Raw genomic sequence first — 23372 nt, forward strand, 5'->3', positions numbered from 1 at the left:
TAAAACAGATTAAACTGCCGGCCCACGCTACGCTCGCTTGAACTGCTAGCAAGTAACAACTGCAGAGTGTTTCAAACATCATGAAAGGAGACAGTATGTGTGTGTGGAAGAGAAAGAGAGAAATAAATATTCAAACTAAGAAGGAGGATGGAGAAGAATGTGGAAAAAGACATCAGCTTTGTTTGGAACAGAATACATGCATACTGTGCAGTATATACTCAATACTGTCCGCTGTTTGTTCATAAATTAATACTCTTATTCAGCAAGGATGCACTAAATTGATCAAAAGTGACAGTAGAGGCATTTATAATGTTACTAAATATTTCTTTTTTAAATAATGCCGTTCAACTTTCAATTCCTCAAAGAATCCTGGAAAAATGTACCACTGTGTTTAACGCAGATAATAATCAGAAATGTTTTTTGAGCAGCAAATGAGCATATTAGAATGATTTCTGAAGGATCATGTGACATTGAAGACTGGAGCAAAGATGCTGAAAATTCAGCTTTGATCATCAAGCTTTTGTCCTTTTGTCAGAGATTTGAAAAAGAAAAAAATCTAGTTCATTCTTCACAATAGAAATGAAGGTGAAGTTGAGCGCATTGCATTTTGGGATACAGTTGTTCCATGCAGTAAGCTTTTTTACAGTATAAATACATTTATTCAATACATTTTGTAAATAAACTGTGCACAATGCATACTTTCAATACATTTCTTTCAAAAACAGTACGTATTATGCCATTCCAAAAAATACCCCAAAATCAAATTCTCCTCTTTTTCTGTGTCTGTCTGAGAAGAAAAGAGCTGGGTTTGAATTATATTCTGTGCACTTTTATATTTACTTTAAATCTTGACACAAAAGAGATGAATCATTGAGCAGAACAGTTCTGTCATTCATCATAATGTCTTACCAGCTGCTCTCTGAATCTACTGTTTTAATGTGCGACACGTGTTTGTGCATTCAGCGTTTACACAATTAATAAATATCATAACAAATTAAAACAGCTGTTTTCTATATGAATATATTTTAAAATGTAATTTATTTCTGTTATGTTTTTTTTATGTTTTTGCCCACCCAGTCTGCTTTAGTTGATAAAAAAATAAGAAATAAAAACAGTAAAATTGTGAATTATTATTATAATTTAAAATAAGTGTTTTCTATGTGAATATATGTTAAAATGTAATTTATTCCTGTGATCAAAGCTGAATTTTCAGCATCATTCCTCCAGTCTTCAGTGTCACATGATCCTTCAGAAATCATTCTAATATACTGACCTGCTGCTCAAGAAACATTTCTGATTATTATCAGTGTTGAAAACAGCTGTGCTGCTTCATTAGTCCACTACTGCAAACCTAAACATTTACGAGAGCGAGAGAGAAGAGGAGAGCAGAGGAGGATCGTGTCTCAAGGTGCTCAGCAGAAGATTTCCTGAGGCAAGGCGAGAAAAAACTTATATATGTAATAACATGAGCTCATTGGTTTGGATTTCAGGGTAATGGAGCGAACACTTGGGGAATGTTTCTCTAGCACTCTGTCACATACACTGAAATACCTTCAGTTTCAGCAGCTCTGTCTATTCCTAATGCTTTACTGATATAGACTGTAAGCCTCTGAAAGTCCTGTCTATATTAACGACTGAATTTAACTCTCTTCTGTTGCTTTTAAAGTGGTCATATGACATTGCTAAAAAGAACATTATTTTGTGTATTTGGTGTAATGCAATGTGTTTATGTGGTGATTTTTACAAAACAACACATTATTTTCCACATAATGTACATTATAGCTTCTCCTCTATGCCCCGCCTTTCTGAAACGCGTCGATTTTTGCAAAGCTCAAAAACCCTAAAACCTGACAGAAATGTTACGCCCCTTAACACCAGTGAATCCATGAAAAACCCAATAAAAAAACAAAAACAAAAAAACTCACTACAAACAAAAACTTTCATTCCACATAAAACGTCCATTATAAAACAAAACCAATAAAACTCATTACAAACAAGGCATTTGTTGCATCCAGTGGGACCAAATTACTGATTATAATGACTTATACTGTCTTTTTACATGTTGCGTTGAGTATCGTGCCACGTAAACATAAAACCATGTCTGCATTTGTAATCTGAGAAACAACAAACAACAATTGCTACTCTATACTGCTCAAAACTTGCGTTTGAATCGCACACACTTACAGCAGATGATCTATCACAACACATTTCCTACATGCACGCATACTCAAACACACAGCAATATGGCAGCACATCTGCCGTACCTGTTCATACTTCAGTTCCCTGAAGCTCAGGAGGTGACCTGAGAGACACAACACACACGCTTCCCACGGATCTTACCACAAACTGCTCAAGCGTGTGACCGTATGGCCATTATATGAAAATGCTTTGTTTGGAACTAATGTAACACTTCTCAAAAATTTAAATTATAAATATTTCGACCAGAAATATTCTAAAGTACAAAAAAAACATATTTAGAGCATTCTGTACTTTTGAGTTACTGCTATGATATCAAACATCAGCATATTGTGCAATTAAATCAGATCAAGCTTGATATAAACATGTCAGAGGTTTAACTAACTTGAACTGGCCTGCTCCGTTCATGCTAATACTCATTGTAGCGATCGTTTGCATTGTTGTGAGGATACAAGAGTATTTGAGTTTCATTACAAATCACAGGTAAAGTTCAAAACGCATCCATGCATTAAAATCAATACAGTTCCCACAGTGCTGAAAAACCTAATACCTATTCATGGAAAAGTCACAGAGGTTAATAAAATCTTTAAGGTCACAGAAATGTCATCAAAATCACCTTTAGTCAATACAAATAAATTGTACTAAAACTAACTAAATAAATAAAACTAAACGTATATATAGCATAATGAAAATTAAGTCAATTTTTAGGACCATTAATATTTTTATAACATTGTTTTTATGACAATTGAATGCACATTTTTTATCCCAATTCGCAGTACTGCAATACAAAAAAACAAAAACAAAAAAAATCAGTTTCTACTGAAATAAGAGAAAATTGTTTATATTATATATATATATATATATTATATATATATAATGTTTTTTTATTTTCAATATATAATATATAAACAATCACAACCACAAACAATATTTAAAAAAAAAAATCATCTTTTTACTGTAATGCAAAAGAACATTTTATTCTATTTATTTCTATTATATTGCTCATCATATAATTTATTTGTTATTATTCACTATTGATTTTTATAACATATTTTTAATATTGAATCAAGTTAATTAATAATATCCAAGCACAAGAGGTATCCAAAGCATATCAACTGATCTCTGGGGTTCCTCAGGGATCAGTTCTTGGACCACTCCTCTTCTCCACATACACAACATTACTGGGTCCCATCATAAAGGCACATGGCTTCTCCTACCATTGCTATGCTGATGACACACAGGTCTATCTCTCATTTCAACCAGATGATTCAACGGTAGCTGCACAGATATCAGGCTGCCTGATGGACATCTCGGCATGGATGAAAGAATGTCACCTACAACTCAACCTGGCAAAACACTGAAAGACAGGCTCAGCACCCACCTACTTCCACTCACTATTACGAATCAACATCCCCTCCGTAAGTCTGAGATCTGCTAGTGAGCGATGCTTCATGGTACAATCGGCTCAAAATCACTTTCCAGAACATTCTTGTTCACTATTCCTGGCTGGTGGAATGATCTTCCCACCCCTATCCGGAATGCTGAATCCCTGACAATCTTCAAGCGGCAGCTGAAAACTCATCTCTTTCGAAGCAACTTGACTTCATCATCATCATAAAAAAAAGGTCTTTCTCTTTATTTATTTCTTTTCTTTCTGGCTTGTACTTATTTGAACAATGTCTAAAACTTGGTATTACAAGGACTTCCTGTTCTGTTTCCCTCTTTAAGAAGAATCGCTTTATGTATCCCCCAATTGTAAGGCGCTTTGGATAAAAGCATCTGCAAAATGACTAAATGTAAATGTAAATGTAATAAAAAAAAAAATTGAATCGTTAGTGTGACTAATATAAATGACAAATGTATTATTATTATTATTATTATTATTATAACATATTAATATTAATCAGTAATATCCTAACCTACTTTTCACAATCCAATCAAATTCCGATAGATAAAAGCCAGTCCTACATTATTTTGCACTAAATATTCCAAAGTCACATAATGCTGCTGAACGAGCTGCAAACACCATTTCTGCTTTTAACGGCTGCAGAATCGCGGTCAGCTCCACGGCTGCAGTGAGTAATGAAGAGAGGAGGAAGAGGAACAGATGTGAGGACGCAGTGCTTCTATTTCTGTGCACAGAGCAAACACACGGACACACAAAAGAAGAGTCTATCATTCTCCTCATCCACTCAATTTCACAGAGCCATATGAATCAGATGATGTTGAGAAGAGCCGGCGGATGAGGCATTAGCTGATAAGACTTCAGCCAGCGTGTGAATCTCACCAAACCTGACAAGAATATCACTGGCTCATATTTCATTTAAAGATAAAAATAAGAAATTATTATAAGAAATTATTAGTCTATTTTAGGACCATTAACATTTTTGCATTAGTTTAATCTTAATTGAGCTGATTTTAATCACAATTTGCTTTAATGTAATATTAAAATAATAATAAAAAAATGTTTTATTTGTATTATTTAACATTACAATTATTTCCCCCCAAAATTTTCATTCTCAAAAAAAATATAGTTATTTTTACTGCAATGGTAATTGTATTATATTTTATTTAATTATATTTATCTTAATTTTCTGAATTGTTTTAGAATTTGTTTTTAATATTCATTGTTACATTTTACAAATTATTGTAATGAGATCATCACTGAGAATAATGGATATAAAAACTCTTTACATATATACTGTATATATATCAAAAGTCAAAAGTTCTAGATTCGTTGTATTGGGGAATGCGATAAAAATAAATTTAAAAAAAAAATACTAAAAAAAATAAAGTAAAAAAAAAATTTAAAATAATTTAATTTTTTTTTTATTTAAAAAAACTTTTATTTATTTGTATTATTTAACATCTATATTTTACTGTGATTTTTTGTATTTATTACATATACATACATCATACAAAATAAAAAATTATTAATTAATTCTGAAATTTTAAAATGTAAAAAAATACAGACTCAATACAGACTGAAATTAAAAGCAACTAGTTAAATTAAATGTAACAATGCATGCATGCGTGTATGTATAAATTAATACATAAATGTTCTAAAAATAAGCTTCATTGTCTTTTCGCAAAACATTTTACTTAATTTAAATATTATTAAAAATATATATTTTGATTTTTAGAAGCATAACCCAGATACATTTTCATGAGGTTAACCCAGGTCTGACATTTCAGGGTGTTTTCTCGACAGTGCATCAGAACGGATAGACGGCGAGCTGAAAGGAGACAGAACACAGATGTGACAGAGAGCGGTGAGTCTGTCCTGCAGCTCTGACTCAAACATTTGTCACATCACAACTGGGGTCCTGCGCCTCTGATAAAGCAATCCTGCAAACTTTATTTCTGTTTGAGGTGAAGATACGGCAACACACACACATGCGTGGGTCAGTTAGTTGGCGATTACCTCTCTGTCCTTGAGTTTCATGGCCAGGACGAGCTGGTGTCTGTGGTTGCTCAGTGCCTCGCGGTAATTCCCCTTGGAGAAGAAGGCCGACCCCAGGTTCCCGTGAGCACGGCATTCGCCCGTCTGGTCACCTGAAGGAAACCAGATCTGGGTTAGAAGGTTTCCAAACACACACCAACATGACAAAACTGTATCTGAAGAAATTGTGTTCACAGCCTTCAGGAATTGCAGGAACATCCTGTTAAGACCATCTTCCGATGGTTTCTAACTGCTCAAACTTGTTTTGGTCCATTAGTTGGTTCAGTCTGCTTTACCAACTGGTGGAGGTCAACCTAAACTGGCAGACCATCTTGGACCAACAAGAAACCAGATACTGAGTTCCAAAAACCAGCTAGTGCACTGTAAAAATTGTAAGAAATTGTTAAAAGTGGTAAATCAAACAAAGATCATTAGAGAACATTTCACAAGATTATTTCAGTCTATCTACTTTTAATTATTTGTGAAATTTACTACCAATTTATGCGTAAAAATATTTTCAAAGTAGATCTTTTTTTTTCAGTTTATGACCTGTTTTTTTCCTTCTTAAATATTACTGCAAATTTGTGTTTAATTGACAAAATAAATAAATAAATAAATAAATAAATAAATTTCAAAAGAAAAACAAATAAATGAAGCAACAAAATGAATGGAACCAATTAATCAATCAATATTTAATTTAGTATTTACATTTTATTTTAATTTATTTATATATTAATTATATAAATATTATATTATAAATATTATTTAGTCTAAATTAAACTGTTCCTGTTGGTAAATTGGCCAAAGTCTGACCAAGATCATTTCTGGCCAAATCTGAACCTTTTTTTTCTTTTAATTAATATATATATTGCTGACAAAATCTGAAAATTTCTGACCAAACCAGACAAAACTGGGCACCCCCCCCCCCCCAATATTGACTAATCGACTAAAATTAGATAGTTACTGACTAAATGAGATATGACTTGGCTTTCGATACAACCTTTTTTTTTTTTTGTGAAATGTGACTAAATTAATTCTGTTGGTAAATTGGACAAAATTAGATAGATTTAGACTAAATCTGACACAACTAGACCAACTTTATTTACATACTGTACATACAGTATACTCATGGGTGATATATGCCATGTACAACAAATCTCAACTGCTTGTACTGTCACATTATGTATATTATTGTCCAACTCTAATCTGCTGAATGCAACTATAAGGCATGAAGATATTAAGATATTCTAAAGATTAATATCATGATTTTCTGTAAAGCTGCATTGAAACAATGTGCATTGTGAAGAGTTCTATATAAATCAATGTGACTTGACTCATCAGTGGTTTAAGGTGAATGTACAAGATTGCAGTGATGACATGATTTGAGCGTCACAGCACCTGCAACATCTGCAGCTGTTCTTATCAGGCCTTCATCCTGTGTGTGAGTGCAATCAGCCGCTCTCACAAGAGCCCAAAGAAAGAGAGAGAAAACCGAGGCGAGCCGAGCGAGACATCAGCTGTGTACTAATGTGTTAAAAGTGCGAGCTGAACCTCAAACACAAACATTCACAGTTCAGGTGCGTCATCGCATGTGAGACAGCGAGGAGACAGACAGGGTGAGAAACAGTCGACTCTACAATGCTTTCATGCCTTAAAGTCGAGCTGTAAACCTCTGACATTCAGGAGCCGCGAGGAGAATTTTTATTATCTCAGTGTTAGATGTATGTATATTTACACTGCGCTGAAAACACAAAACTAGTCGAGTGGCATTTTAGGCAAAAGTCGCAGCAGCATTTCATTAAAAAAAGTCCCAGGAAGCCTAATTACTGAGAGACCTTATCAGCGTGTGCTCGGTCGGGTCAAAATAATTAACTTTGTGAGAAGGTACCGAGGCCTTTCGTGCACAAGGTCACCTGGACATTCATCACTGGATGTTCTCGGAAAAGAACAGAGAAGTACATTGATTTCTCAAGCACAGGACGTGAATATGCAAAATAAGTCCAATTAAACACTTTTTAAAGGAACAGTTCACCACAAAATCATCATTTACTCATTGTACAACCAGACTTTCTTTCATGGAACGCGAATGAGAAATTTTAACATTTGTGAAGCAAAAGAGAGGTTGATCTTAAAGGGACAGTAGCAATAACAGCTTGTTTAATTCTGAAGGTCGTAGTCAGTGTTATTATTGTTAACTAAAACTAAAAACTATTAAAAATCGTTAACTGAAATAAGGATGAAGTACAATTTCACTTTTTAAAATTCATATAAAGTTTTAACATTTTAATAGTATTCATATTACTAAAATATAAATATTAGATTAATCATTAAAATATATACTATTAAAATTGTCAATTGAAATAAATGTAACACAATATATTAAAATATTTAATATTTTATTTTTCATTTTATATTGTTTTATAAGTTTTAAAATTATAAAATGTAAATATTAGATTTTAATCATTAAAATATATACAATAAATATTAAAAATATAATATTATTAAATTAAATATTATATTATTATAATTATATATTATTTATATTATATTATTAAAATTATATTTAATATAATATTGTTAATTATTAATTATTGAACAATATTAAATATAATATTATTAAATATTAAAAATATAAACTATTAGAAATCTTTTTGTGAATTATAAATAAAGATGCAATACAATATAAATTTGAACATTTTATATTTTAAATTGTTTAATTTTATACTTTTATACATTTTAAAAATTTAATATATATTTATTTTATAAAAATATAGACAGTTTCTGTTCGGATCAAATTTGGCATAACTAGGCTGTTTTTTGTTTTTTCAAATCAATAAATATACTACATTGTAAATCTCAATTGACTCTTTTTTAATATATATTTATTCACAAAATGTAACTATATTTTCACACAGCTCCTTATATAAAGTTGGATATATAAGTACGTCCAACTTTATTAGCATACATACAGTATACTTGTGTAGGGGGATATAAACTATATTGCAACTATCAATGGCCTGATTGCTTAAATTTAAAAATGCTTAAACACAAATTAGAAATGTTGCCTTGGCAACTAACGGAAATATATAAAAATTAGTTTGAAGTATAAAAATTACCAAAACTAAATAGAAATATTTTAAAGATAATAATAATTATAATAATACAAATGACAAAAACACACAACAAAATGATTAAACTTAAACTAAAATTAAAATGAATATATAAAAATAAAAGCTAATTCAAACTATGGCATATGGTCAATAAAAACAAAATTATGTTGCAAGAAACCTACAGTCTGTTGCAGAAGTCTTAAAAGTCTTCACAGACTGGAAAGAGACGCTCACCTAAAGTTTTGGCCACCTCCAGGTCTTGTTGCATGTAGGCGGTGCTCTTCTCCGTGTTGCCCAATGACCAGTAAGCGCTGCTGAGGGCCGAGAAAACAGAGCCGCGAAGCTTGAGGCTGCAGGTGCCGATCTTCAGCGCCGCCTCCAGGACCACCACAGACGCGCCGTGATGGGAGGCGGTCAGCAGCTCCTGACCAATCACAGACACCACCACAAACGGACTCTTGTCCAGCTTCATCTTCTGCAGCTGCTGGTAGGTCGGCTCCAGGGATTCTGCAGTAACGTAATGAGAGAGAGAGTTAGAAAAGATGTGACATGAAACATTCAAGAAAAAACCTCCTCAGATTTAGTACAGTATTTAAAAGTAAAACTACCTTATATCTAAATACACACCTGATGCTAATTTTACATTTACTAATCATCCAATACACAAAACGTAGATGTGTAAAATACTATTTTGGGTGTTTTTGTTGTTAGATATAACAAGAAATTACATTAAATATCTACATTAAAAAAACTGGTTAAGACAGTTTCTCACCAAATCAGACAAAACTAGGCAGATTATTATTATTATTATTATTTTGTTAAGTCTGACATAAACAATTCTTTGTTGGTAAATTGGACAAAATTAGACATTTTCTGAGCAAATCTGACCATATCAAACAGTTGTTGGTAAATTCAACAAAATTACTGTTTCTCACCAAATCAGACCAAAACTGTCCGTTTCTTTATATATATATATATATATATTTGACAGTATTGAACAGCTTTTGATGGTAAATTGGACAGAATTATGCAGTGTCTCACCAAATTGAACAAAATCTGGGCTGTTTTTGGCCAAATCTGACAAAATTAAACAGTTGTTGTTGGTAAATCAGACAAAATTAGACCAATTCTGACCTAATCTGCCAAAACAAGGCTTTTTTTGTCTAAATTTGACAATATTAGACCCTTTTTGTTGGTAAATTTGACAATATAAACAGTTTTTAAGACTAAATAAGACAAAATCAGGTTTTACAAACAAAACTAACCTAACTAATCATTTCCTCAGAACAACAAAAATAATTAGATAAAATCAGACCAATTTTAATGTTAAAGCTGACAAAAATGGGTAAATTTTCTAATTTTCTCACCTCATGTCACTAGATTCGGCAAGAGCTCTTTAAGTTGTCATTTGTTGACTGAACTTGTATTCAGTTCATTTACACATCACAAAAATGTTATTCAGCAGGTTAAACATGAGCTTGTTTACTGTACAAACGCAGAACAAGCGACTGTACAGCTACCACGGCGTGTTCAGTGAAACAGCTTTTGTCTGCACAAGCTGAGGTGATTATTCATGTCACACACTCAAAACAGACCTTCTTGTGGAAGTTACTCTGTACAATATTCACCTTAGAAATGCTTATTCGTAAAACAAACCCACGTGTTACTATGCGGTAAGATTTAGCGTGCCAGAGTACGGTCGCACCATATGTGTAGAGGTGACCTCCGGCGGAGGAAGGAGACACAGAGAGAAACGCACACGCTGTCATAAATCACAACGGGCCACAGTCGAGTGTCACCCGCTGCCCCGCGGCACCTCCAAAGATCAGTTTTTATCTGCCCTTCCCTCGTTTTTCTGTGGAGTGTATTTCTTACTGGCCTTCTGAGAGTGTTTGATAGCCAATTCAGCATGTTTCATCTCGGCTGCGCAAATGTGCACTGTCTCAAGCGCTTTCATATCATCACAGCCATAAAACAACAAAAAAATTAATATATTGCTGATCATTTTTTATAATTTATTAGAACACTTTCTAATACACCATAAAAAAATTTTTTACTCCTTAAAAAAAACAAAATAATACAAAATCAGACAAAATACGAAATTTTCTGAGCAAATCGGACAAAACGTAGCCATTTTTTTTTTTTTTTTTTCTAAATCTGAAAAACTGTAAAAAAAAAAAAAAAAAAAAATCTTAAACTTTTTTTTTTTTTTTTTTAATGGCAAAACACAAAAAAAAACAGAATATCACCAAAACCAAAAATGGAAAAAACTGGGCTGTTTTCTTTTTGGCTAAACATGAAGATTAAACAGTTTTTGGTGGTAATTCAGACAAAATCTGACTTTTTTTTTACAGGCCAAAACTCCAAAACTTTTCAGTGCTAAACCAAAAAATATAAAATATTAAACCTTTTTTTTTTTTTTTTTTTTTTTGTATGAATTGGACAAAAATTTGACAGTTTCTCAATATCAGAAAAAACTGAACAATTTTTTGCTAAATCTGACAATTAAACAGGTTTTGTTGGTAAATCAGACAAAATCTGTCATATTCTGAGCATCTGGATAAAACTGGTCAGTTTTTTGCCGAATTTGACAAAATCTGGTCTGTTTTTGGCTAAATCTGATAAGATTATAAAACAGACAAAATTTGACATTTTCTGACCAGCTCTGCTCAAAAATGGTTTTTTTTTTTTTTTTTTTTTTTTGCTAAATCTTTAAAAATTAAACCATTTTTGTAGGTAAATCAGACAAAATGAGGCAGTTTCTGACCAAATCTGAATTATTATTATTTTTTTTTCAAAAATGTCTAAGATCATGTCCCCCCCCCCCCCCAGGATTATTTAATTAATGACAAGTTTAAAAGAACAACATTTATTTGAAATAGAAATCTATTGTAAATTGAGAAATAATGATTAGCTATACTTTTTTTCTTTCAATAGACAAAATCTAGTCAAATTCAGCATGAATGAATCTCCACACTGTTAAAAAGACACTTCAGGAACACTGAGTGATTTCCGACAGGTTTAATTCCCTCTTCTCGTGTAGCCGACAGGCGTGAACGTCCTCTGCCGTGGGCAACAAACACTCCTCAGGGTTTGTGGTAATGCATTCATATCACGTAATTGCATTCAGCCTGGCACTTGTACAAGTTGCATAAATCGGAGTGGTGAGAAACTCTTTGGCTTGGGGACGGACGTGAGTGTGTGTGTGAATCTAGTTAACAGCAGACACGGGCACGATAAACAAGAGCGCAGAAGTGCTTATGCAGCCCGCCGCGGAGAGGAGGGTTTAATGATGAGCCTCTGGGTGCCTATCTTTCCTTCCTCTCGACGCTCTTCTCTTTCTCTTCTCCACTTCCCTCTCTTCTGTCGAGAGGCTTTGCCATGTGAAACAGAAGCTTTGACATGTCTGTCTGGCATCTCGTGGGAAGCAGCTAAATAAAGAAATAATAACAGAGACTGACAACAACACCTACTTGCATTTCATTGCGTTTACTTTCTTTTAGTCTATTTACATTACCATTCCTAAACTAAGCTGTGTGGATTTCCATATCTGTAATTCGCTGTGCATCCGGAGGAGTTCTAGTGTTCCCTGTAGCTCAAAAGCAGAGGTTTCAGGTAGATGCTGCACTAATTCACCACGCTTTATACCACTGGGACGGGCTAAAAACACATCAAGAGAGTGCAGAAACCATCTGTGCATACAGTACTACCATCAACCACATCAATACTGCAAACTTTTCAAAAAAGATGTTTGCAGACCATTTCAATGATGCATCGCTTCAGTATTTATAGTATTTAGTATCCATCTGATTTATAGATAGAACGATAGAATGAATGATAGGATAAATGATAGAATGAATAGTAGGATGATAGTATAGGGCCTTTCGCACCGCTTTAGTTCCAGAACTAAATGTACAGTACTAAAGTACTGGGATGATTTTGCGCGAACTGTTTCTCAGTACCATTTAAAGGGTTGCATTCGCACCGACAGTGTGTACTAGTAAGTGACGTAAGCCGGTCGACAGCAATCACTTCATTTGTGCATGGCGTTCAACAATGTTAACAAAGAAGAACAATGTTAACAACAGGAGGATGAAGGACGCTGTGATCGGAGCTGTGTTTTGGTTGTGTCTCACAGGTTTCACAATAATGTACACGGAATGTCGACGTATGCGTAAAGCGATTGAAAGAACGGAAAGGAGGACTAAGAATCTCCAACAACAACTGGCAGTGCTACATTTGCTACAAGTGCCTGCACTTCAGCATCCGTCCATCTATCGCTGGTCGTCATACTTGCGAAATAAGTTGACACAATGTTTACAGTATTTGTTACACGGCGTTTTAAATCATGACGGGTGAGGGCGTTTTCGAACGCGTCTGGCCAATCAATGTATACGTACGTCACGAGGAGTACCAGTTGTGCTGGTTAGACCCTGCTCCGGAGTAGGAGCTAATTTGGTTCTCGAAAAAGGCAGTCCAGTACTGAAATTGCACCCAGTTCCTGTGGTACGAAAATGCCCAAAAGTGGGTAGTTCCACAAGTAGTTCTGGTACTATGAAAAGGTTCCTTTGGTGCGAAAGTCCCTTATGATAGCTTGATAGATAGAATGATAGAACAATAGATAGACAGACAGAGAGACAGACGGACAGATAGATAGATAGATAGATAGATAGATAGATAGATAGATAGATAGATAGATAGATAGATAGATAGATAGATAGAACGATAGATAGGAGAGAGATAGAACGACAACAGAGAGATAATAGAACGCACGACATAGATAGATAGATAATAGATAGATAGATAGATAGATAGATGATCGAAGATAGATAGATAGACAAACAGAGAGATAGATAGATAGATAGATAGATAGATAGATAGATAAACGATAGATAGATAGATAGATAGATAAGATAGATAGACAGAGAGACAGACGGACAGACGACAGACAATAGATAAAGATAGAAATTAGATAGAAAGACAGACAGAAAGACAGACAGACATACAGACAGACAGACAGACCGACGGAACAATAAATAGACACATAGATAGACAGACATACAGACAGACAGACAGACAGACAGACAGACAGACGGAACAGATACATAGATAGACAAATATAGAGAGACAGACAGGACAGAGAGACAGAAGGACAGACAGACAGATAGATATATCGATAGATAGATAGATAGATCTAGACAGACAGACAGACGAGAGACAGACAGACTACATACAGCGATAGATATATAGATAGTACAGACAGACAGACAGACAGACAGACAGACAGAGAGATGGAGAGAACAGACAGACAGACCGACAGATAATAGATAGATAGATAGACAAAGATAGACGACAGACAGACAGACAGAAGACAGACAGACAGCAGACGATAGAATGATTAGATAGATAGATATGATAATATATAGATAGATAGATAGATAGATAGGAATAGATAGATAGATAGATAGATAGATGACAGACAGACAGAGGCAGAGACAGACAGACAGACAGAGAGACAGACAGACAGACAGACAGACAGACAGACATATAGATAGATAGATAGATCAGATAGATAGATATATAGATAGATAGGACAGACAGACAGACAGACAGAGAGGATAGATAGCCAGACAGACAGATAGATAGCCAGAGAAGAGAGGAGACGACAGAATACATACAGACAGAGAGAGAGACAGATAGACAGACAGAAGACAGATGATGATAGATAGACATATAGACAGACAGGACAGACGCAGACAGACAGAGAGACCAGACATACAACAGATAGATATATAGATAGATAGATAGATATATAGAAGATTAGATTAGACAGGACAGAGAGAGAGAGACAGGACAGACAGACAGACATACAGATAGATAGATATATAGAAAGATAGATAGATAGATAGATAGACAGACGATCAGACATAGAAGACAGACAGACGAAGAGATGAGAGAGACCAAGAACTAAATGACAGACAGCAGACAGAACTGACAGAGAGACAGACAGTAAGTGACGTAAGCGGTCGACAGCAATCACTTCATTTGTGCCTGGCGTTCAGTAAACAAAGAGAACAGACATTAACAACAGGAGGATGAAGGACGCTGTTGATCGCGGAAGCTGTGACTCACAGGTTTCACAATAATACGTACACGGGACTGTAGACGTTATGAGTAAAAGAGATGACAGAACGGAATAGGAGGACTAAGAATATCCAACAAACAACTGGGCAGGGCTTACATTTGATACAAGTGCCTACTTCTATGATATACGCCGTCCCGTAGTATGGTGGTCGTCATACTTGCGAAATAAGTTGAAAGACAGTCTGTTACACGGGCGGTTTTTTTTAAACATGGGCGGTGTGAGAGGCGTTTTCGAAACGCGTACAGGACAACTCAATGATAAGTAGTCACAGGAGTACCAGTTGTGTTGATTAGACCCTTGCTTCCGGAGTCAGAGTAGGAGATAATTTGCTTCTCGAAAAGGGCAGTCCAGACTGAAATTGCACCCAGTTCCTGTGGTACGAAAATTGCCCAAAAGTGGGTAGTTCCACAAGTAGTTTGGACTATGAGGAAGAAATGGTTCCTGCTTGGATGCGAAAGTCCCTTATGATTAGCATAGATAGACATAGAACAATTATAGACAGACAGACAGACAGACGACGGACAGATAGATAGCTAGATAGATAGATAGATAGATAGATAGATAGATAGATAGATAGATAGATAGATAGATAGATAGATAGATAGATAGAACGACAAACAGAGAGATAGATAGAACGACAAACAGAGAGATAGATAGAACGACAAACAGAGAGATAGATAGATAGATAGATAGATAGATAGATAGATAGATAGATAGATAGATAGATAGATAGATAGATAGATAGATAGATAGAACGACAAACAGAGAGATAGATAGATAGATAGATAGATAGATAGATAGATAGATAGAACGACAAACAGAGAGATAGATAGATAGATAGATAGATAGATAGATAGATAGACAGACAGACAGACAGACAGACAGACAGACAGACAGACAGACGGACAGATAAATAGATAGATAGATAGATAGACAGACAGACAGACAGACAGACAGACATACAGACAGACAGACAGAAACAAAAACAGATAAATAGATAGATAGATAGATAGACAGACAGACAGACAGACATACAGACAGACAGACAGACAGACGGACAGATAAATAGATAGATAGAAAGATAGATAGACAGACAGACAGACAGACAGACAGAGAGAGAGACAGACAGACAGACAGACAGATAGATAGATAGATAGATAGATAGATAGATAGATAGATAGATAGATAGAGACAGACAGACAGACAGACAGACAGACAGATAGAAGATAGAGAGACATAGGGACAGACAGACAGACAGACAGACAGACAGAGAGAGAGACAGACAGACAGACAGACAGACAGATAGATAGATAGAGACAGATAGACAGACAGACAGACAGACAGACAGACAGACACAGACACAGACAGACAGACAGACAGACAGACAGATAGATAGATAGATAGATAGAGTAGATAGATAGATAGATAGATAGATAGATAGATAGATAGATAGATAGATAGATAGATAGATAGATAGACAGACAGACAGAGAGACAGACAGACAGACAGACAGATAGATAGATAGATAGATAGATAGAGAGACAGACAGACAGACAGACAGACAGACAGACAGATAGAAAAAAAAAAAAATAAAAAAAAAAAAAAAAAAAAAAAAAAAACAGATATACTGTAGACAAACAAACATAGAGACAGATAGAAAGAGACAGACAAAAAAAAAAAAAACAGATAGACAGACAGACAGACAGACAGACCGATAGAGAGACAGACGGACGGACGCCGATAGAAAAAAGAAAGAAAGAAAGACAAGAGACAGACAAACAGACAGACAGACAGACAGACAGAGAGAGAGACAGATGGACAGATGAACAGACAGACAGAGATACAGAGAGACAGATGAACAGACAGACAGACAGAGAGAGAGAGAGAGAGACAGAAAAAAAAAAAAAAAAAAAAAAAAAAAAAAAAAAAAAAAAAAAAAAAGACAGAACAAAATAACAAAATCATGTGTTCTACAGGACAGAATGATCTTGAAAGCCTGGATGAGATCAGGTTGGGTTTGTGTGGATGTTCCGATTAGTTAGGATCTGGAGTAATTAGTGTGATGGGTCATGAGTGTTTACTGCAGTACAGATCAAACCATAAGACAACAGATTTAAGAGGGGAGCCAGAACGTCTTATACCCAATCCATCACCACTGACACACACACACTTACAACAGATGATCTATCACAACACATTTCCTACACGCACACATGCTCAAACACACTGCAATATGGCATTCAGACTTTAATACTGAATTCTGTTTATATTCTGTTAATTCTGTTTAACCCTAGTGTACAGCGTATGTCTCTGGCCATTAATTATAGAGGTTTTCCTCAAGATGAATACTGCACGTCACAAACTGGAGCTAACCAGCTCAACAGGCACGAGTTGGCTGAGGCTGAAATTATCCTGAGTGTGATTTCCGGAATCTGCAACTTTCCAACACAAAGCTAAGAGGAGCGCCTGTTATCCCGCGCGAGCAGCCCTACACAATCGGCTCAGTTTTCTGCCGCGTCTCACCTCTCGTCTTAGCAGAAGGGATTTGAATGGCACCTCTGATGATGGGAGCCAAGAGGAGAACAATTAAATTAAAGTTAGGTAATCCCACATGCAAATCCTCACACAAGGGCGCTACAAAAGCGATAAAGGGATGAGGGGGAAGCGAGAGAGCGGGAGAAAGCTGGTCTCTTGTTATCAGCGAGCCCAGGGGCTGTGAGCGATCACCCCTCTGCCCGGAGCCGATTTGGGGAGACTGTTCAACATAATCTACTCTCTCCTCAGCTCAGAGTGCTTCGTCTGGCTCTGAGGGACAACAGGAGGAAATAAGGGATATAATTAGCAGATAAAACAGCTCCGTTCTGACATCCTCCCGGAGCAACGGCTGTTTGCATGACCCTGTTTATTCTGAGACTGTGATTTACACCCGAGCATCCAAAAAGCATTTCTCAAACACCTACAGCTAGCAGCCCATCAGAGGATGTGGTATACAGACACACACGTGCACATAAACACACACAGACCGTCCCGCCACAGACAGCTGCACAAACGCAGTGAAACTGGACACTTTTTTAGGTTATGTGGCATCATTCACTGCAAGTGCTGGATTTCTGCTGCTACTCTGGTACATTTTAGCTACATTTTAGCCATGACTACATGAAAATTTGAGATATATTGTAGAAATAGTGAGAATTATTTATAAAATATACACATAAAATGTATATAATAAAAATCATGTATAGTAAATATACATAAAAACTTAGATATATTAGTAAATATTAGTATATATAATTATTATATATATATTAGTAAATTATATCAGTAGATATATTTATTGAGGTTATGTAGAAAATGTACATAAATATTTTCTGAAATATACAAAAAGTAAATATTTAACACACACACATACATAAAAAAAATTAAAAAAATTTATCAAACACATAATTCTGCCAAAAAAAAAAAAAAAAAAAAATCTACAAGTTGTTTGGAAGGCTTCAAAAATTATAATAAACATAGAAGCACTGTAATTCCACTAGTAGCGAATTGAGACTTTACTCTTTCATTCAGTGCATAAAAATGCAAAATGACTCAAAATGATGGAGCAGGCTACATATGATCTGAAAAAAAAAAACAACAACACATAATGTGCACATATACCTCTCATAAATTAATTTGATTACTAAATGAAGCACATTATACACACTGAACCCTTATTTTCATGATCGTAATAGTCAACAAATGAATCTACACCAGAAGAGCCCAAAATAGCATGTTGCTTCTTCAGTTTATATTTCTCACTCATTTGAAATTATTTTTAAACATCATTTCCTACTCAGCTTTTGGCATTTTCAGATTTCAAATAAGACAACATATGGCCCATTCATGTAGCTTTTTCACTAATTAATTTTATATATATATATATATTTAAGAAACATTAACAAACAATCTTACACCAAAAAGCGGGGACTTCATGGCGGCCTCCACCATTCCCACCAGCAGCTGCGGGCCCCCCCCCCCCCCCCCCCCCCCCCCCCCCCCCCCCCCCCTCCACCATTCCCACCAGCAGCTGCAGGCTCTTGGGGTCCTGCGCCAGTCCCGAGGCGAAGGCGGCCAGGGCATCCGCATGGCGCCCCAGGTACTGAAGGGCAACACCCTGTCGGAAGTATGCCTGCAGAAAGAGGACCAGAGAGAAAGCATGTTAGTGCTGTCTTCCACTTCAATGGACAAGCAACATATTCTGGATCAAATTCATTTTGGTGTTGCCCTTCACCAGCGCAGACGGCTTCCTCCAAGAATTCTTAAAGTGCACAAATCAAAAGTGATCTGACCCAAACCAAAACCCAAACCCAGATATAAATGATTCCTCAAATTGTGCATCTCTTGATCAGACGCACATACCAACAAACCAACAAAAACATCTGAAAAAATCCCAAAGACTCACACTGACCTGAGCCATATCTGTTTACAGTGAAGATTAACAGGAAAATACATGCTAAACAAACACATTTAGGATGTTTAAAGGAATAGTTCAGCCAAAAATGCTAATTTACCCACCCTCAGGCCATCCAAGATGTACTGTAGATGAGTTTTTGCAGTGAATGGGTGCCGTCAGAATGAGAGTCCAAAAAGCTGATAAAAACATCACAATAATCCACAAGTAATCCACACCGGTCCAGTCCAGCAATTAATGAATTAAAATGAAGTATGAAGTAAAAAGCTGCATGTTTGTAAGAAACAAAAACAGCATTAAGATGTTTCAACTTCAAACCGTCCATAATCCATAATAACGCTTCTTCCAGTGAATAAGTCCATCCCCTGTTGTCCTCTCACATCAAAATCCACTAACATATCTGTTTACAACTGTTTTTGACTGTTTTGGCTTGTAATCAGTGTTTAATCTGTGCATATCTCTCTCCTGATTCAGACCAGACCACTTTTTGACTGGAGGAAGAAATATTACAGACTTTTTAGTTGGAAGCAGCGGTTTGATAATAAATTTGTTTCTTACAAGCATGCAGATTTTCGCTTCACAAGATGTTAACTGATGGGGTGGAATGGTGTGGATTACGTGTGGATTATTGTGATGTTTTTATCAGCTGTTTGGACTCTCATTCTGACGGCACCCATTCACTGCAGAGGATCCATTGGTGAGCAAGTGATGGAATGATACATTTCTCCAAATCTGTTCAGATGACCAAACTATATCTTGGATGGTCTGAGGGTAATTACATTTTCAGCAAATATAATTTTTGGCTGAAATACTCCTTAAAAGTAGGTGCAGATACGGACATTGTATTTCAGTTCATGTTTTCAAAGGGGTTGCTGTTATTTTGATCATGCGATGCACACCACACCGCTCGACTGTAATAAATATCATAGCAGTTCACTTCCCAGAACACATAAAGTCCTCTCTAAAGGGTTCTCCGGTCCGAGCGAACTCTCATCTCTGCTGACATACAGCTCGTTCACAATTATCATCTCACACAGCCGTTTATTAGATCGGCCCGAGTGTGCGGCGCACCTCCAGCTGAGCTGATAACGGTTGGGAGGGAGACCAGCGGAAGATTAAGACATGACATTGAATTTATGAAGGCCCCTATAATTAATTTCACTTTGCACAGGGAGTCCTTTGATTACAGACTACCTTTTTTTTTTTTGGACAGCTTCATTGAAACGCATGGGATATTGAATTCAACACATTAACCTTTGGTCTAACCATGTTATTATAGGACGTCGCAGGCCACCGTGCTCGGCTCGATATTAATTGCCTCTTTGTATACAGCCCACCGCACCACGATTGGACACGCTCGGACGCTGCACGTACACATGCACGTAGAGCACTTTTAGATTTCAACATCAATATCTGCCTGAAGCCAAATGGATTCAGGGGTTTGTTTCAGACAGCTGGGATTCAATCCTATTTCTGTAATGCAATTTTAAAGCAAATGTGTTTTTCTTTTAGTGAAAGCGAAACAAACACGTGATTATTCAACGTAAGCAAACAGCACACTTGCACTCCGTCGGTTTTAAATTAGAATTAAGTTGATTAAATGACAGGCTTGCCACTTCTCTACGTCCCAATCCGAAAGCTCTAAAAGCTCTAATAGGCCCACTAACGCACTGAATTCCCAGCGCAGATGCCGACGGCTCTGTGATTTCACCCGGCATCGCTTTCATTCCCGCTAACACAACACCAATCTCTTCGCCTCTCATTTCACTTTATTAACTTTATGTATTTAATTTCACATCACATGCAAAGAGGAAAAAAAGAGCTTCCACAATCTGGTCTGAACAAAGCAGACATTTAAAAACAAAACAAAGCACTGGAACTGAAGGATTTTAATGATCTTCAGATCCATTAATGACTCTTGAATGTCAGTATTCTTGTGCTAATGTGGACATAATGTCATACTAAAATACTCTGATAACTGCAGAAAGGCAAAACAACCATTCATTTTAAAAAGAAAAGAGAAAAGAAAAAAAACAAAAAAGCTAAATACAAAATAAAAAATAAAAAACCAAAACATATTTCTTTGGCGTTGTACTCATTGGTTGCACACAAGAACAAACATACAGTGCAACCAGTATAGTGATTCACAAACAAATGACTCTTATGAAATATGAAACGGTCCTTAATAATTAATCATTTAAAAAAAAAGGCTCACGATTCCTGAATGACTCACTCAATCATCAAGCAGCTCTTAAAATATGTTTACAAATATGTTACCAGATACATTATTGTTTGTTAAGTATATAGAGGTCCAGTTTTTATCAGCTTCCTTACATGACTAAAAGAGCTCTTCAAGAAATCATTAAAGATGACTTGAACAATGTTTAGATCTGTAAACAGGAGGAGTGTTCGGAAAAGTTAAAAATGACTATAATGAACCAGTTCTTCATAATGAATCAATCTCGTATCCTTAATTTATTAGTCTGAATCAGTTAAATGACTCACTCAATCACTGAATCTGTCAGAATGGTTCTTAAAATACGTATTAAAACAATAAAAATTATGTTTTTTTTGTTTAGTTTATTATTTGGTCCAACTTATTTTCACCCTCAGAATTATAAAAGGTGATGAAGGTGATGTTTAATTGAATTTATGCAATGTTAAAATACTTGCTCTGTTTGTAAATCTTGTCCATCCCAACATCAGCAACATTGATTCAACCAATAATGTGAGTGTGGGGGCGGGACTATCTGTTTGACAAACCAATGAAGAGAGGAGGATTGTTAAGGAAACCTGAAAAACTTTTTGCATTATAATCTTGGCAATTTCTTTTGATGATCCTATAGTGGAACAGAAACAGAATCTTTAAGTGGTATTCAAAACTAGAATTCATTAAATTTTATATATAGTAGCAGAAATGTATTCTGCATGATTCTACATCCTTCAGATGATGCAGCTCTCAGTGCGTGTCAATCCAGTGTTGTTTCTCAGGGACTGCTGGAGAATGACTGATCTGAGTCGGGTTGGCATATGGAGACACTACTGTTCAGATCAAGTGTGGCGTCTGGCTTCGCTGGCACCTGACATCTTAAATGTGATGCTCCATCCACAGTCAATTACGTATAATCATAACCATGGACATAACACTGGGAAAACTGTCAAGCACACCTCTCAGCTGCATGACACACTGAGCTACCTTCAGCTCTCCAAGTTTTTCAGCTTTCAGAATGAAGAGCTGCTGTGTTTTTTTTTTTGTTTTTTTTCCAGCGGAATGAGCGGCAAAGCAAAAATGAATCAATCCCGCAAAGACCACCCGCCGTGATTCAGATGTTTTCTGAGCATTTCAATTGAAAACTCAAACAGCAGCGTCCACATTACGAGGTTTGAACGTGTGCTGAATTAAAATGATTTCCTCACAATAACAGCAATGAATCTGAGACCAGACGCCTATAGAGCACTGAGAATACTTGTATATGTATATTCTCTCTCATTATAGTAATGTGATAAACAAGTAAAGACATGATTTACATTTATGTACAAAACTTTAATAAATATAAATATTTATGCAGATATTTTTGCATTAAAATTAATTTAATCCATTACAGTAAAATATGTATTGAAGTAATGAGAATCTAATGTTAATCACTAAGAATTCTGTAAAAGATAGAAAGTCAAAGATCCAGACACATTACAGTATTGAAAATATGGAAGAAAAATCTGTTGCAAAAAAAGCACTTAATGGCCTTTATTTCCTTGATCCAAAAATAATTGCTTATTGTTTTTATTTGAATTTTAAGGTGAAATATGACCCAAAATATGCTCTAGTAGTAAAATCTGTATCACAGTTGTACATAAGTGCCCTTAACAGACATCATTCCTATAGGCAGGTACGCTTTGCCCCCTGATGGAGTCACTGGCTGCCTAGCAACACTCGCCTGGCAACGCTCGCCCCCTCCGGTACCTCACCTGCTGTGATTTTGGCTAAAAACACAGACAGAAAAGTGTGATGAAGAGATGAATCAAACATGG

General features: G+C 35.7%; 1 protein-coding gene across 1 annotated transcript in view; it reads right to left on the reverse strand.

Annotated features, from left to right (window-relative positions):
* LOC109100437 (tetratricopeptide repeat protein 28-like) overlaps positions 1-23372 on the reverse strand; it is a 259672-nt gene that overhangs the window by 81232 nt on the left and 155068 nt on the right. Inside the window, exons 3-6 of the mRNA XM_042765599.1 lie at positions 18954-19061; positions 18847-18892; positions 8983-9255; positions 5621-5751 (exon numbers count right to left, since the gene is read on the reverse strand). Coding sequence (XP_042621533.1) covers positions 5621-5751; positions 8983-9255; positions 18847-18892; positions 18954-19061 — 558 coding nt within the window. The remainder of the gene's footprint in view (positions 1-5620; positions 5752-8982; positions 9256-18846; positions 18893-18953; positions 19062-23372) is intronic.

The sequence above is a fragment of the Cyprinus carpio genome, chromosome A10 (assembly GCF_018340385.1).
Source record: "Cyprinus carpio isolate SPL01 chromosome A10, ASM1834038v1, whole genome shotgun sequence".
NCBI lineage: Eukaryota > Metazoa > Chordata > Actinopteri > Cypriniformes > Cyprinidae > Cyprinus > Cyprinus carpio.